Source organism: Budorcas taxicolor, chromosome 5 (assembly GCF_023091745.1).
Source record: "Budorcas taxicolor isolate Tak-1 chromosome 5, Takin1.1, whole genome shotgun sequence".
NCBI lineage: Eukaryota > Metazoa > Chordata > Mammalia > Artiodactyla > Bovidae > Budorcas > Budorcas taxicolor.
In genome coordinates this window covers 150,504,887-150,522,135 of record NC_068914.1, presented here as the reverse complement: position 1 = coordinate 150,522,135, position 17,249 = coordinate 150,504,887, and the positions used below count along the sequence as shown (strand labels likewise).

At 51.2% G+C, this 17,249-nt stretch overlaps 1 protein-coding gene across 1 annotated transcript in view; it reads right to left on the bottom strand.

Moving 5' to 3' along the window:
• Nucleotides 1-17,249, bottom strand: part of DDX11 (DEAD/H-box helicase 11) — a 32,869-nt gene that overhangs the window by 12,641 nt on the left and 2,979 nt on the right. The window contains exons 2-9 of the mRNA XM_052639765.1: nt 14,147-14,294; nt 10,717-10,965; nt 9,969-10,055; nt 9,572-9,720; nt 2,053-2,098; nt 1,166-1,273; nt 888-975; nt 289-503 (exon numbers count right to left, since the gene is read on the bottom strand). Coding sequence (XP_052495725.1) covers nt 289-503; nt 888-975; nt 1,166-1,273; nt 2,053-2,098; nt 9,572-9,720; nt 9,969-10,055; nt 10,717-10,965; nt 14,147-14,290 — 1,086 coding nt within the window. The 5' untranslated portion in view covers nt 14,291-14,294. The remainder of the gene's footprint in view (nt 1-288; nt 504-887; nt 976-1,165; nt 1,274-2,052; nt 2,099-9,571; nt 9,721-9,968; nt 10,056-10,716; nt 10,966-14,146; nt 14,295-17,249) is intronic.

Genomic DNA, 17,249 nt, shown 5'->3' with positions numbered 1-17,249 from the left:
ACAGATACAACTGGAGCCCAGTGGACCACTGGCAGTCGTGGGGAGGGGGCTGGGACCCCAGCTGCAGAGGCCTTTCTGTGCCCCTGGAAGTGGGGAGGGACCTGGGGGAGGGGGCTGGGACCTCGGCTGCGGAGCCCCTTCTGTGCCCCCAAGGCAGCCCTGGGTTCTGGTCCTGGAGCCATGTGACTCTAGGAAAGTCAACCTCTCAGCCTCAGTTTCCTTATCTGCAAAATGGGCTCAACACACTATCTCACATAAAACCACCACCATGCGACCCCCGGTCTTCACCTGGGCTGCAGGAATGGCGAACCGGCCCCCGTAGTAGGGACAGGCCCGAGCTTCCTTGCCCAGGGCCACCAACTGCTCGACATCCTTCACCCCTGCCAGGACCTCGTCCCGGAGGAGCTGCAGCCGCTCGTGGCTATAGAAGGGGCAGGTAGCCCTTGGCTCCTGCCTCCGCCTCCTCCTCGTGGGCTCCTCTTCCTCAGTGATGCTCTTCCTCTCTGAGGGGCACAGGGGCAAAGGCAGAAAGCCACAGCTGTCCTGGGGCCAGGAATGGTTCTGTACCATCCAGACCTGTTCCCACGGGGCGGAGCCTATGGACCTTTCAGGACTGCTGCTTATGATCTCACTGAAACATCCCAGCATCTTATTGTCTTTCTAGAAAAGGCCTACAAAACCATCTCTCAGCCAGGGTTTTGGGCTAGATCTGGACTAAAAGGCAGACAGGCCCCTCTTCCCCACGTGAGGCTCTTTAGGAAGGAAGTTGGGTCTGCCTTGCCCTCGCTCCCACCACTTCCCGCATCCCTGGAGCCACTCCCCACTCCACTCCCAGCACCGCCCTGGGCTGCAGGAGGGTCCCAGAGGCCTGGAGTGTTGGCAGCTACCATGCTTGCTTCTCTGCATCTCCACACAGCGGTCATTGATCAGCTGCACCGAACCCAGCTTCCGCACGTCCCCATTGACACACAGGTTCTGTAAGACCGAGGAGAAGGCAAGAAAAACGGGGCTGCCTGAGCAACACGGAGGGAGCCCCGAGGCCTGCCTGCCCTCCCGCTTCCTTCCAGGGACCAGCACGGCCCGTCCTGCCCAGTGGCCTGCCTCGGCCCCACGGTGGTCTCTGCCTTCTGGGATGGAAACCAGTGGGATGGCACCAGGCTCTCACCTGCCGAGAGCCCAGGGAGACCAGCCGGGTGTCCTGGCCAAAGGGGCTCTTCTGTACCTCATGCACGAACTGGGCCAGCTGGGAGTGCGTCCGGCTGCAGTAGTAAATCTGCCCGGGGAGGGGGTATCGGGGGAGACCGTCACTCCAAACACTCCGCACAGGGAGGAGGGCCGGGGCCCAAGAGGCCAAGGGAACAGGGAGGGCGGCCAGGACTCAGACCTAAAAAAGGTGACCACCCCCATCCCCCTACCCCCAGCAGACCCCAGGCGCCCCCCGCCCCTGGGTCACACCCGGCTTTTGCTCCGGGTGCGCTGCGGGGCTCGGTCATGTCAGAAGAGGGAGTGTCCCCTCAGTGGCAACTCAGACACCAGAAGGACTCTGAGAGTCAGAGGTGTGGGGGTGGGGGTGAGGGTCCACACACACCTCCCAGGGCGCAGGGGCTGGGAGCTAGGTGGGGATAAAGCAGGAGGAGGCTGAGCTCAGTTCTGTGTGCCCCTCTGAGAAGCAGGAGAGGAAAAGGAGAGGGGGCGATATCTAATGTCAATAAAGAAAACCAAAAGTCTTCAGCGCAGGAAGCCGGAGCAGCGTCAGAACCACACAGGCCTCCCAGCCCCCAGGCAAATGCACACTCAGACCAAGGACAGGGGCCTGCCACCACCCACCACCCCCTGGAAACCGGGGGCAGAGCACTCGCCGCCCCCCACCCCCATGGAGACCTGAGCCCTTGGCCCAGAGGCTGCCCTTCGACACCCTGAGGCGCAGGCATCTCCCGGGGGCCCTGCCCGGCGAGCACCCGGAAACTTGGGGGTTGGAGACATGGAGACGAAGCTCCAGCCTCATCCGCAGACCTGGGTGGCTCACCAGGGACCCAGGACCCTCTGTCTCACCTTCGTTACGTGTTCTTCGTCCAGGTCATCTTCATCCATGTCCACTCTGAGAGAAAAAAACACGCACGGAGAAAGTCTTCTCAGACTTCAGTTTTTGTTTTTATCCACCCAGAAATTCAATTTTTTTTAAAGGTATTAGGGTGCATTGCCTGAGGCTCTCAGAGAGGGGTTATCAACAGGGCCAGCCTCCTGGTCCGTGGAGGGCTGTTCGGGCAACTCTGGGATTTAAACCACAGGTCACCCAGGACAAAGTTGGCATGACCCCCATGAGAGGCTGGATGTGGGAGGAGGCGAAGCACATCCTGTGGGTCAGAACCAGGGGGCGTGTCCTCAGAGGCTGGTATCTCAGGAGGCAGGGCATCGAAGCCACAGAAGCTAAGCTGCAGATCAGGGGCCTGGCTGGACCCTGAGGTGCACTTTCTGGTTGAATACTGACAAACTGCACTCGAGTTCTTTACCATGTTCCCCAGGGGCCCCCAGGCAAGGAGCAGGAGAGCAGGCCAGCAATCCAGGGATGGGGAGGAAGGGCCACGGGGCACTAGCTGCTCCTGTCTCCCCAGAGCAGGATGGGGTGTGGAGAGCAGCCTGGCACCTTAGCCCTGGGTGGGGTCACAAGTGTCTTGGCCAGGTGCTGAAACCTGTGGCTCAGGGCAGGCCTTTGAGCACCAACACAGAAAAACCCCAGGGCCAGGTGGCTTCACTGGTCAATTCTACCAAATAAAGAAATAATGCCAATCATTCTCAAACGCTTCCAAAAAAACCAGAGAGGAGGGATCAGTCCCAAACTCATTTCATGAGGCCAGTGTCACTCTGATACCAAAGTCGATAATGACACAGAGGAAAAGAGAATTGCTGGCCAAGATCCCCACTGAATACAGACACAGAAATCCTCAACAAAAACACCAGCAAACCAGCATGTTAATGCATCATGCTTCATGATCAAGTAGGATTTATCCCTCAGATGCAAGGATGTGTCAACATAAGTAAATCAATAAATGTCATAAATCACTTAGTGGAATGAAAGATAAAAAAGATTGTATGATCATCTCAGTAGGTGTAAGAGAAGCATTTGACAAAAGTCAACACCTGGGGCTTCCCTGGTGGCTCAGTGGTAAAGAATCCACCTGCCAATGCAGGAGACACGGGTTTGACTCCTGATCTGGGAAGACCCCACATGCCGTGGAGCAACCAAGCCCGTGCACGATGGCGAAGCCTGTGTCTAGAGCCCAGGAGCTGCGACTCCGGAAGCCCGCACGCCCTAGAGCCCGTGCTCCGCAATAAGAGAAGCCGCGGCAATGAGAAGCCCGATCACCACAACTAGAGGAAAGCCCGCACAGCAAAGACCCGGCTCAGCCCAAAGTAAACCAATAAAATTTCTGTTAAAAAAAAAAAGAGCTAATAGCTCCAAAAAAAGTAATCAATGTCCTCTCATGATAGAAATTCTCAAGAAACTGAAGAGAAGGAGCCTACCTTAACACAATGAGGGCCATTGGCGACAAGCCCGCAGGTCACATCACAGTCAGTGGTAAAGGCTTTTCCTCTAAGATCAGGAACAAGGAGGCCCACTCTCACCACTCCTGCTCAGCACAGTATTGGAAGTCCTAGCCAGAGCAATCAGGCAAGAATAAGAAATAAAAGGCATCCAATTTGGAAAGGAAGAAGTGAACTGTTTGCAGATGACATGGTTTTATATGCAGAAAACCGTGAAGATGCGACCCCAAAACTGTCAGAACTAATAAAGAAATTCAGTAAAGGAGAAGGTGGCAGAGGATGAGTTGGTTAGATAGCATCACTGACTCAATCAGACATGAATCTGAGCAAACTCCGGGAGATAGAGGACAGGGGAGCCTCAAGTGCTATAGTCTATGAGGTTGCAAAGACTCGGACACAACTTAGTGATTGAAAATCAACAACTGGCATAAAAGCAGATGCACAGACCAGTAGAACAGAACTGAGAGCCCAGAAATCAACCCCTGTGTATACAACTAATCTGAAAAGGAGGCCAAGAATACCCAATGGAGACAAGACACTCTCTTCAACAAATGGGATATTCACAAGAACAAGAATGAAATTAGACACCTTCACATACCACTCACAAATTAACTCAAACTTGATTAAAGACTTGAGATGTAACCCTTGAAACCACAAAACTCCTAGAAGAAAACACAGGGAACAAGCTCCTTAACGTTGGTGTTGACAACGACTTTTTAAAATATACGAGAAGTATAAGCAACAAAGCGAAGATAAACAAGAGGGAGTACTTCAAACTAAAACGTTTCCAGACAAAAGAAAAAAAAAATCAACAAAATGAAAAGCCAACCTATGGAATGGGAGAAAATATTTGAAAACCATCCATCTGATAAGAGGTTAATTTCTAAAATATATTAGGAACTCCTACAACTCAATAGCAAAAAACCAAACAAACAAACAAAAACCCCATATAATCCAATTTTAAAATGGGCAGGAGAACTGAATGAACATTATTCCAAAGTAACATACAAATAACCAACAGGTACATGAAAAGGTCAAATCCCTTATCATTATACAGTAGAAGTGATAAATAGACTCAAGGGATTAGATCTGATAGAGTGCCTGAAGAACTGTGGACGGAAGTTCACAGCATTATACAGAAGGCCGTGATCAAAACCATTCCCAAGAAAAAGAAATGCAAAAAGGCAAAATGGTTGTCTGAGGAGGCCTTACAAATAGCTGAGGAAAGAAGAGAAGTGAAAGGCAAAGGAGAAAAGGAAAGATATAACCATCTGATGCAGAGTTCCAAAGAATATCAAGGAGAGATAAGAAAGCCTTCCTCAGTGATCAGTGCAAAGAAATAGAGGAAGCCAACAGAATGGGGAAGACTAGAGATCTCTTCAAGAAAATCAGATACACCAAGGGAACATTTCATGCAAAGATGGGCTCAATAAAGGACAGAAATGGTATGCATCTAACAGAAGAAGATATTAAGAAGAGGTGGCAAGAATACACAGAACAACTATACAAAAAAGATCTTAATGACCCAGATAACCACGGTGGTATGATCACTCACCTAGAGCCAGACATCCTGGATGGGAAAGGCAAGTGGGCCTTAAGAAGCATCACTATGAAGAAAGCTAGTGGAAGTGCTGGAATTCCAGTTGAGCTATTTCAAATCCTAAACGATGATGCTGTGAAAGTGCTGCACTCAATATGCCAGCAAATTTGGAAAACTCAGCAGTGGCCACAGGACTGGAAAAAGTCAGTTTTCATTCCGATCCCAAAGAAAGGCAATGCCAAAGAATGTTCACACTACTGCACAATTGCACTCATCTCACACAGTAGCAAAGTAATGCTCAAAATTCTCCAAGCCAGGCTTCAACAGTACATGGACAGAGAATCTTCCAGTTTAAGCTGGATTTAGAAAAGGCCTCTGCCAATATCCTCTGGATCATCAGAAAAGCAAGAGAGTTCCAGAAAAACATCTGCTTCAGGGACTCCACTAAAGCCTTTGACTGTGTGGATCACAACAAACTGTGGAAAATTCTTCAAGAGATGGGAATACCAGACCACCTTCCCTGTCTCCTGAGAAATCTGTATGCAGGTCAAGAAGCAACAGTTAGAACCGGACATGGAACAATGGACTGGTTCCAAATTGGGAAAGGGTATGTCAAGGCTGTATATTGTCACCCTGCTTATTTAACTTCTATGCAGAGTACATCATACAACATGCCGGGCTGGATGAAGCACAGGCTGGAATCCAGATTGCCGGGAGAAATGTCAATAACCTCAGATATGCAGATGACACCACCCTTATGGCAGAAAGCGAAGAAGAACTAAAGAGCCTCTTGATGAAAGTGAAAGAGGAGAGTGAAAAAGTTGGCTTAAAGCTCAACGTTTAGAAAACTAAGATCATGGCATCTGGTCCCATCACTTCACGGCAAATAGATGGGGAGACAATGCAAACAGTGAGAAACTGTATTTTTTTGTGCTCCAAAATCACTGCAGATGGTGACTGCAGTCATGAAATTAAAAGACGCTTACTCCTTGGAAGAAAAGCTTTGACCAATCTAGACAGCATTTTAAAAAGCAGAGACTTTTGCTGACAAAGGTCTGTCTAGTCAAAGCTATGGTTTTTCCAGTAGTCGTGTGGATGTGAGAGTTGGACTGTAAAGAAAGCTGAGCGCCAAAGAATTGATGCTTTTGAACTGTGGTGTTAGAGAAGACTCTTGAGAGTCCCTTGGACTGCAAGGAGATCAAACCAGTCAATCCTAAAGGAAAGGACTGATGCTGAATATTTGTTGGAAGGACTGATGCTGAAGCTGAAGTTCCAATACTTTGGCCACCTGATGTGAAGAATTGACTCACTGGAAAAGACTGTGATGCTGCGAAACGTTGAAGGCAGGAGGAGAAGGGGACGACAGAGGATGAGATGGTTGGATGGCATCACCGACTTGATCGACATGAGTGTGAGTGAGCTCTGGGAGTTGGTGATGGACCCGGAGGCCCGGTGTGCTGAAGTCCATGGGGTCGCAAAGAGTGACACGACAGAGCAACTGACTGAACGGATGGGACCGGATGCCATGATCTTTGTTTTCTGAACGTTGAGCTTTAAGCCAGCTTTTTCACTCTCCTCTTTCACTTCCATCAAAAGGCTCTTTAGTTCTTCTTCGCTTTCTGCCATAAGGGTGGTGTCATCTGCATATCTGAGGTTATTGACATTTCTCCCGGCAATCTGGATTCCAGCCTGTGCTTCATCCAGCCCGGCATGTTGTATGATGTACTCTGCATAGAAGTTAAATAAGCAGGGTGACAATATACAGCCTTGACATACCCTTTCCCAATTTGGAACCAGTCCATTGTTCCATGTCCGGTTCTAACTGTTGCTTCTTGACCTGCATACAGATTTCTCAGAAGACAGGGAAGGTGGTCTGGTATTCCCATCTCTTGAAGAATTTTCCACAGTTTGTTGTGATCCACACAGTCAAAGGCTTTAGTGGAGTCCCTGAAGCAGATGTTTTTCTGGAACTCTCTTGCTTTTCTGATGATCCAGAGGATATTGGCAGAGGCCTTTTCTAAATCCAGCTTAAACTGGAAGATTCTCTGTCCATGTACTGTTGAAGCCTGGCTTGGAGAATTTTGAGCATTACTTTGCTACTGTGTGAGATGAGTGCAATTGTGCAGTAGTGTGAACATTCTTTGGCATTGCCTTTCTTTGGGATCGGAATGAAAACTGACTTTTTCCAGTCCTGTGGCCACTGCTGAGTTTTCCAAATTTGCTGGCATATTGAGTGCAGCACTTTCACAGCATCATCGTTTAGGATTTGAAATAGCTCAACTGGAATTCCAGCACTTCCACTAGCTTTCTTCATAGTGATGCTTCTTAAGGCCCACTTGCCTTTCCCATTCCAGGATGTCTGGCTCTAGGTGAGTGATCACACCACCGTGGTTATCTGGGTCATTAAGATCTTTTTTGTATAGTTGTTCTGTGTATTCTTGCCATCTCTTCTTAATATCTTCTTCTGTTAGATGCATACCATTTCTGTCCTTTATTGAGCCCATCTTTGCATGAAATGTTCCCTTGGTGTATCTGATTTTCTTGAAGAGATCTCTAGTCTTCCCCATTCTGTTGGCTTCCTCTATTTCTTTGCACTGATCACTGAGGAAGGCTTTCTTATCTCTCCTTGATATTCTTTGGAACTCTGCATCAGATGGTTATATCTTTCCTTTTCTCCTTTGCCTTTCACTTCTCTTCTTTCCTCAGCTATTTGTAAGGCCTCCTCAGACAACCATTTTGCCTTTTTGCATTTCTTTTTCTTGGGAATGGTTTTGATCACGGCCTTCTGTATAATGCTGTGAACTTCCGTCCACAGTTCTTCAGGCACTCTATCAGATCTAATCCCTTGAATCTATTCGTCACTTCTATATAATCATAAGGGATATGTATAATCATAAGGGATTTGACTGAGGTCATACCTTAATGGTCTAGTGGTCTTCCCTACTTTCTTCAATTTTAGTCTGAATTTTGCAATAAGGAGTTCATGATCTGAGCCACAGTCAGCTCCTGGTATTGTTTTTGCTGACTGTATAGAGCTTCTCCACCTTCAGCTGCAAAGAATGTAACCAATCTGGTTTCACTGTTGGCCATCTGCTGACGTCCACGTGTAGAGTCGTCTCTTGTGTTGTTGCCTTTCAGCGTGTTTCAGCGTCGTATCTTTTTGTTTTTTCATACTGTTCATGGGGTTCTCAAGGCAAGAATACTGAGTGATTTGCCATTCCCTTCTCCAGTGGACCATGTTTTGTCAGAAGTCTCCACCATAACCCATCCGTCTTGGGTAGCCCTACACGGCATGGCTCATAGTTTCACTGAGTTAGACAAGACTGTGGTCCACATGTCTGGTCCCATCACTTCATAGCAAATAGATGGGGAAACAACAAAATCAGTGATAGACTTTATTTTCTTGGGCTCCAAAATCACTGCAGATGGTGACTGCAGCCATGAAATTAAAAAATGCTTGCTCCTTGGAAGAAAAGCAATGACCAACCTAGACAGCATATTAAAAAGCAGAGACATTACTTTACTGACAAAGCTCCATCTGGTCAAAGCCATGGTTTTTCCAGTAGTCATGTATGGGTGTGAGAGTTGGACTATAAAGAGAGCTGAGCGCCAAAGAATTGATGCTTTTGAACTGTGGTGTTGGAGGAGACTCTTAAGAGTCCCTTGGACTGCAAGGAGATCAAACCAGTCCATCCTAAAGGAAATCAGTCCTGAATACTCACTGGAAGGACTGATGCTGAAGTTCCATTACTTTGGCCACGTGATGCAAAGAGCTGACTCATCTGAAAAGACCCTGATGCTGGGGAAGATTGAACGCAGGAGGAAAAGGGGATGACAGAGGATGAGATGGTGGGATGGCATCACCGACTCAATGGAGCTGAGTTGGAGTGAGCTCTGGGAGTTGGTGAAGGACAGGGAAGCCTGACACGCTGCCGTCCATGGGGTTACAAAGAGTCGGACGCTACTGAGCGATTGAGCAGAGCCGAACATGAAAAGGGATTCAACATCGCTAATCAACACAGAAATGCAAATCAAAATCAGCATTTCTAGTTCACTCAGGAAATAACAGTGCACAAATTAGACACCTATGAGCGTGGACCAACAGAAGCCTTAGGTTAAGAAAACCTCAGCCTGACCACAACTCAAGGGCTTGCCTCACAAGCCTTACACAGCTCGACTTGGTGCTAGAGCCTGAGACTTAGAGCCAGACCAGCGGGGCTCAAATCCCCAGCTGGTGGCCCTGGCCCAGGCCTGGCACCCTGCTGGACCGTGGTGCCCTGAATGCAGAGCCGAGATGCAAACTCCGCCGAGAGAAGGGAGCTGCCCGAGCTGGCAGAGAAAGGGCTTGCCGCTGTGGGCATCCTCTGTGCCATGAAGAGGGGCCTCACTGCAGAAGAGGGGGGCCACCTCTCGCGGTGGAGGAAGGAGCTGCTCCCTGGAAACCTGCGCAGACCCAGGCAGGGCAGTGGGTGGAGGTGATGCTCTTACCCACTGGGCACTCCTTTCTCCTCGTCGCTCTCATACTCTGCGAGGACCAGCTCTTCCTCCCCAGAGGCCGCCTGCTCAGGCTCTGTGCCTGCGGCCAGCATCTCACTGCTGAGCCGGAGCAGACGCTCTGTTTCCTCATCTTCCTGTCTCTGTGGGGCAAAGAGAGAGAAACCTTGGTGCTGGTGCCCCACACGCAACGAGGCAGCATCAGGCAGCCATGGCCAAGGGCAGGGTGCCCGCCACTGACACGGGCCTCAAGTGACTGGTGCCAATGCCCCTGTACCAGCCCAGCTCAGGCTGCCCCACTCCTAGGGAAGCGGCCGAGGGCCCGGCTGCTCACCCTGACCAGCCGCACGGGTGGACACCGCCTGGACATGGTCCCAGGGACCACACTCACCATGCGCTTGGCCGCGAACCGGAGCTTCGCGTTGTGACGGATCTGCTGCAGACGCTCTTCTCGCTTCTTCCTCCGGACCTGCTCCTCCTGGAAGGGGGAAGCCAGAAGGGAGACTCCTGCAGGAAGCCCCGGAGCAGGCCCCTTCTGGAGCCGGGGTGCCTCAGTCCAGGGCTTTTCGCCTCTGGGCAGCCTGCCCTGCTGGCCTCCAGTCGCTACAGCATGGCCAGCAGACCCTGAGCCCCGGGCTCACTGTAGAAAGGACACACTCTGCATCCAGCATGGCACTTAAGGGGTCCAATGCCAGGGAGGCCAGGTCCGTGCTGCCACTGGCAACAGTGCGGTTCCTCTCCCAGCAGTGAAAGGGAACTGCTGCTAAAGAACCCGCCTGCCAATGCAAGAGACCCGGGTGTGATCCCTGGGTTGGGAAGATCCCCTGGAAAAGGAAATGGCAACCCACTCCAGTATTCTTGTCTTGAGAACTCCATGGACAGAGGAGCCAGTGGGCTACAGTCCATGGGGTCGCACAGAGTCAGACACGACTGAATCGACCTAGCACGTACTCGTGAACACCAACCTAGAGGAAGCCTGGTGACATCAGCTAACACAGACAGTGAGGGTGCAGCACCACCCTCTGGAGGTGACCAGAGGACCCACAGCAAGGACACGGGCTGTCCAGCCTCGGGATTCACCTGACGTCACCCAGACACCCCGTTTCCCGGATCGCCCACCTCCCATAACCCAATCTCACCTTCAGTCGGTCCACCAAGTCCCTTTCTTCCTTTTTCTGCACAAACTGAGTGATCCAGTCGGGCTCTCCGGTGGCCTCTGGGGTGCCTGGGCTCCCCCGGCAGGAGGATGGGGGACCCAGGGCTGGGGCCACCCCATCGCTCGAGCTGGGGGCTCCAGCCTCCAGCAGACGCTCCTCCTCTTGGCGTTTCTTCTGTTCAAAGTCGCGGAGCCAGGAGAGGGCCCCGCAGATGAGACTTAGGGATTTTCCCTACGGGAAGAAAAATCCTCTCAGACATAGAAGCCAAGAGACCCAGCTTCCCGAATGACCTTTACTGTTGTAATAAAGCATCTGATGTTAAGTATCAGAGGGTGCTCCAAGACCCGCTTCTGAAAGGAAGAAAAGGGAAGGGAACTGGCCTTTTCCTAAAGCACAGCTAACAAAAAAGGAAATATAAAAGTGAAATTCTTTAATTATATGTCTTCACTGTTCTTCAAAGAATAAGAGGCTTATCAAGCTACCTGTAAGTACCTCAAGTCACCACAATGAGAAGAATGGCAGAAACTGAATAAATAGCCCAGAAAATGAATTAAGCCCCGCCCCCCAAAAAGGGGCACGTCATGAAATCCTGAATAGGACCTGCTGAGGCAGAGATGCAGTCAACGTATCTGTGCAGACAGAAGGTGATTGGCCCCGGGAGTCCCAATGCTATGAAATTTTGAAGCAAACCAATTGTTCTGGAGAATACATCTGTTGCTTTAAACATCAGACTTTTCCCTGGAGGTCCTTGACGTGCGTTGAATTGTGTCCCCCTGACCCTAGTGTCTCAGAACGCGGCCCTGCTTGAAAACAGGCATCCTGAGTTAAGAGGGGGTGGGCCCTGATCCAGAGGAGCAGCGTCTGTGTGTATGTTCCCGGTCGTGTCCGACTCTGTGCAACCCCATGGACTGTAGCCCGGCAGGTTTCTCTGTCCATGAATTTCCCAGGCAAGCCACTGGAGTGGGTTTCCATTCCCTTCTCCAGGGCATCTTCCCGACCCAGGGATCGAACCCATGTCTCTTGCATCTCCTGTATTGACAGTCAGGTTCTTTACCAGCTGAGCTACCAGGGAAGCCTGTGTATAAAACAGTACTCTTGCATAATAAAAAGGGGAAACGTGGACACAGAAGCAACGAAGGCAGACAACGTGAAGAGACGGGAAGAAGCTTGCTGTCCACATGCCCAGGAGAGGGGCGTGGACAGATCCTCCCCCCAGGCCCTCAGGAGGGACCTTGCCGACACCTTGATTCTGGACATCTAGTCTCCAGACTGTGAGACCATAAATTCCCACATTCACACTGTCTGTGGTGTTTTCTCACAGCAGCCCGGGCGGGCAGGCAAAGAGGATGACTGCATGAGGAGTTGTAATGTTGAGACACCACTGGATGGTGAAGAGAAGAACAGGTGTAAGAACACGGAAAGTGACACACACCTTTAAAAGACAACTACGGGCTTAAAAGTTATTCAAGAGAGGAAAAAAAAGAGACCGAAAATATGTGACTGAAGCAGGAGGGTGGGCAGAAGGAGGGGAAAGAGGAGGTCAGAAAGCTCCATCTTACCTATGGCGAAGAGGCCCCAGTGACCACCGCCAGTAAAGCGAAAACCAGCAGCATCGGCTTGTGATTCAACATATGCAAACCAACGGCATTTAAAAAATAGATGAGAGTTAAAAGCACCGGCCCAAGGAACCAAGTTTGGTAAATGTGACTTTTTAAACTACACACACTGTTCTTTGATTCAATGTTTCATGTGATTTTAAAGAGAGGAGGACAAGGGACCTCCCTGGTGGTCCAGGGGTTGAGACTCCGTGCTTCCAAACAGGGGGTGCAGGTTTGCTCCTTGGTCGGGGAGCTAAGATCCACATGCTGCATGGCATGGCCAAAAATAAATAAATAGAGCTTCCCTGATGGCTCAGTGGTAAAGAATGCGCCCGCCAATGCAGGAGACACAGGTTCCATCCCCAATCTGGGAAGATCCCACATGCCCCAGAGCAACCAAGCCCATGCACCACAGCTGCTGAGCCTGTGTGCTAGAGTCTGGGAGCTGCAACTACTGCAGCCCACCTGCCCTAGAGCCCAGCTCTGCTACAAAAGAAGCCACTGCAGTGAGAAGCCTGCACAGTGCAACTAGAGAGCAGCCCCCACTCACCACCAGAAAAAAGCCGAAGCAGCAAGTGAAGACCCAGCAGAGCCAAAAATAAATACAAAAAAATTATTAAAAAATAAAGAAAGAAAAAAGAAAGAAAGAAAGAAAAAAAGAGAGAGAGGAAAAGATGCTTCCTGACATCAGGTGAGACAGATGGTCAGATGAGGACTTGAACATCCTCAGATCTATTTACAGGAAGTCGCTTCTGATCCCGGTCAGTCTTTCGGTGGGTTGGGAGGGAAGAAGTCCCAGGCGCTGCATTATTTATTTATTTTTGGCCACGCTGCATGGCACCTGGGATCTTAGTTCCCCAACCAGGAATCAAACCCATAACCCTGCAGTGGAGGCGCCAGGGAATTCCCCACAGGCACTGGCTGTAAATGGAGGGCTGGAGACTGGCAGAAAGACTCTGCTTTAACAACTCCTCAACCTGCACAGCATCCTCGTCCCACACAACATCCTCATCCCGCACAGCATCTTCGTGACCCAAACCGTGTGAATCGGCAGGAGGGAGTCCCTCCCACTCACTGCGAGTGAAGGAACAAAACAGAACCAGGAGAGGAGCCCCGTCTGTGTCTCCCCAGGAAAAGATGACACACTCCCATCAGCGGATGAGAAGACATGAGTCACTTTCCTCTGTTCATTCAGTCAACACACACATTACCACCCCAGGCCAACTGGGCCAAGCTCCCCAGATGGCAGGGACACAGAGTCGAGGCCCGAAAGGTCCTCCAGGAGGTCACAGCAATGCCCACACGGGCAGCCCACTGTCACACAGCACTTGCTGCAACAAGAAAGTGCAAGACAGGAGCCGGACCCCAACAGTCCTCAGTGGTCAACCTCTAATAAACCCCCTCCTTCCAGGCAAGGAAGGAAAACGGAGGGGCTCCAGACGGGGTTACTCTGGCCCTTGGTGGCCCAGTTTGTGGAGAATAAACCCATGTTTGATCTGTGAGTAAGCTAGAGTAATTTCTATGTTTCTCAGTTGTGTGCCCAGAGTAAGATGGAAGGTTTCAGTGCTCCAAGTTGTGGTTTCCACGGCCATTCAAATTCTCATTTGCCTCTAGCCTAATTTTTCTGTAACCCCGGGGCTGTGTTTAACTGTTTAATAGACAGGAATGACTTACTCAGAATGATAAATAGAAACAACGACCTTTCTAAGCTTCACACCATGACTCCCTGTGCAGGCAGATGAGCGTGCTGGTGGCCTCTGACTTGTCATCAGCGTCTCCCCAGACCTTCTCAGGCCCCCACTGGTCATACTTACAGTGCCCGTTGGACTCTCAAATATCCCAATCTTGCCAGCCTCCAGCACCTGGTACAGCGCTGCCATGAAGTCTTTCTGGATGGCATATGGTGAGAAGGGAAACGGGAAGTGGACGCCACCAGCCTCCTGGGTCTCATCGGCCATAATCCTGGAGGGAAAGAAAGCCGGCAGCTCTCTGATGGGCAAGTACTGGCCTGAGATCGAGAACAGTTCCTAAGAGCAGCCTCAGTACTAGTCACCCACTTTCTCCCCAGAGGGGACCATTTTTGGCAAGCAAAGATCATGCTCTCTCCAACTGCGGGCCTATCCATAAGGCCTGGCCAGAGTCGCAGTTCATCCAGACACTCATCAAAACTGGACACAGGGGAATTTGACCCAGGCAGCCCTAACAGAAACCCCGGCCGCTCCACTTGCCTGCACACCTTTGTAAGGGCCTGGAGATTTCCCCTGGATAGCCAGCCTATTATTATTTCTGCAACCATTACGCTTTGTCTCCCACGCCTCCCCGCCACGCCTCCCCGCCACGCCTCCCCGCCACGCCTCCCCGCCACGCCTCCCCGCCACGCCTCCCCGCCACGCCTCCCCGCCACGCCTCCCCGCCACGCCTCCCCGCCACGCCTCCCCGCCACGCCTCCCCGCCACGCCTCCCCGCCACGCCTCCCCGCCACGCCTCCCCGCCACGCCTCCCCGCCACGCCTCCCCGCCACGCCTCCCCGCCACGCCTCCCCGCCACGCCTCCCCGCCACGCCTCCCCGCCACGCCTCCCCGCCACGCCTCCCCGCCACGCCTCCCCGCCACGCCTCCCCGCCACGCCTCCCCGCCACGCCTCCCCGCCACGCCTCCCCGCCACGCCTCCCCGCCACGCCTCCCCGCCACGCCTCCCCGCCACGCCTCCCCGCCACGCCTCCCCGCCACGCCTCCCCGCCACGCCCCCCGTTCCGTGTTGCTGCCGCTGCTAAGTCACTTCAGTCGTGTCCGACTCTGTGTGACCCCATAGACGCAAGCCCACCAGGCTCCCCCGTCCTTGGGATTCTCCAGGCAAGAACACTGGAGTAGGTTGCCATTTCCTTCTCCAATGCATGAAAGTGAAAAGTGAAAGGGAAGTAGCTCAGTCGTGTCCGACTCTTCGCGACCCCATAGACCGCAACCTACCAGGCTCCTCTGTCCATGGGATTTTCCAGGCAAGAGTACTGGAGTGCGGTGCCATTGCCTTCCGTGTTAGGAACTATCTTTTCCTCTTTTTCTGACCCTGGCTTCTCTGAAACAGCTTTTCACACCCTTTCTTCCTTTAATCACCATCTTCCATCCTGGCCCCTGCTCTCTCTCTTTGGAAGTCACTGCTCTGAGCTAGGTAAACAGGACCAGCTCACCTCAGTATAAATATGAATAAATCTAAATCCCATGTACACCTCCGCTACACAAGTGGCCTCAGGAAGACCAGTGACCATGCTGATTCACTTATGAGGAGAGGGAGTTGCACGGTGTCCTTCCAGTTAAGAATTTAGGGGTAATTAAAACGAGGACTGAGGTGGAATGATAAAAATAAGGATGACAAAACCAGGACAGTTCAACAGCAGAGGTAGGCCTGTAATCAAAAACCCACTAAAACATGGAGGGAAAGGAGACAGGCCCTAACAAACCCCAAATACCTGCCCTGTGTTAAACACTCCACAGGCCCTTCCATTTTTGTCCTCTTGTTTAATCTGCACAACACTGTAAGGATATAGTTGTTGGATCCTGACACTTACAGAAATTAAATAACTGTTCAAAGACTCAGCTCAGAAAGGAAACCCAGGGATCCAAGCCCAGGTTCACATGGCTGTTCTAGTCCAACTCATGTGTCGGCAAAAGAGAACTAGCATCAATAAAAGGGAGATTTACCGAAAAGATACACACTTGGAGATTAAGAATACAGCCAGTCTGGGAAATCCAAGAGCAGAAGCCATGGACAAGGTAGTACTTCTTGCAGACTAGAGCTCCAGAGTGATTCAGGTTTTAAGATGGTTCCAGGAAGTCTACCAGCAGTATATGCCTTAAGATTCCCAGTTCTTCTGCCCCAACACATGCCACGTGGGGCCTGCCCAGCCTCCTCTGCTCAATCCCAGCTTCAGCTTTACCCTGAAACTGGCCTGCACACTGCCTCTGCAGGTCCTTAACCTTCCAGCTTCAGGTCCCACTGTCAAGCAAAGTCTTCTGTTTCCTAGTTCTAAATCCCAGGAGAGAAATCTGACCACCCCCCCTACCCCAACCCTTTTATTTTTTATTTTTTAATTGGCTTTTAACTGGTGGCTCAGACGGCAAAGAATTCACCTGCAATGAGGGAGACCTGGGTTCAATCCCTGGGTCGGGAAGATCTCCTGGAGAAGGGAACGGTAACCCACTCTAGTATTCTTGCCTGGAAAATTCCACGGACAGAGGAGCCTGGCAAATACAGTCCATGGGGTTGCAAAGAGTTGGACATGACTGAGTGACAAACACTTAACTTGTAATGACGGGAATGAGCTACATGGATACATATATATATGGACACATATCTCTTCTCTCTTGGATATCCCTCCCAGCCCTCCTCCATTCCACCCCTCTAGGTCATCACAGAGCACCAAGCTGAGCTCCCTGTGCTGCACAGCAGCTTCCCACTATCTATTTCACACGTGGTAGTGCATATATGCTAATCCTAATCTCCCAATTCGTCCCACTCTCCCTTCCTCCCCACTCACCCTGTGTCCACTTGTCTGTTCTCCACATCTGCATCTTTACCCCTACCCTGCAAATCTCCTGTCTTTAAAGACAGATCGCTCGACAGCCTAGAGACCACTGGCTGAGCCATGATCTAATCAGCCTGGGCCTTGTGCCTGCCGCCCCTCTCTGCTTGGGGACTGGAGTCCTGGACATTTAGGCCTCAGCTCCTCAGAGGCCTCTCACTCTATTTGCCACCCTCCCCACTCCAGTACTCTTGCCTGGAAAATCCCATGGACGGAGGAACCTGGTGGGCTGCAGTCCATGGGGTCGCTAAGAGTCGGACACAACTGAGCGACTTCACTTTCACTTCTCACTTTCATGCATTGGAGAAGGAAATGGCAACCCACTCCAGTGTTCTTGCCTG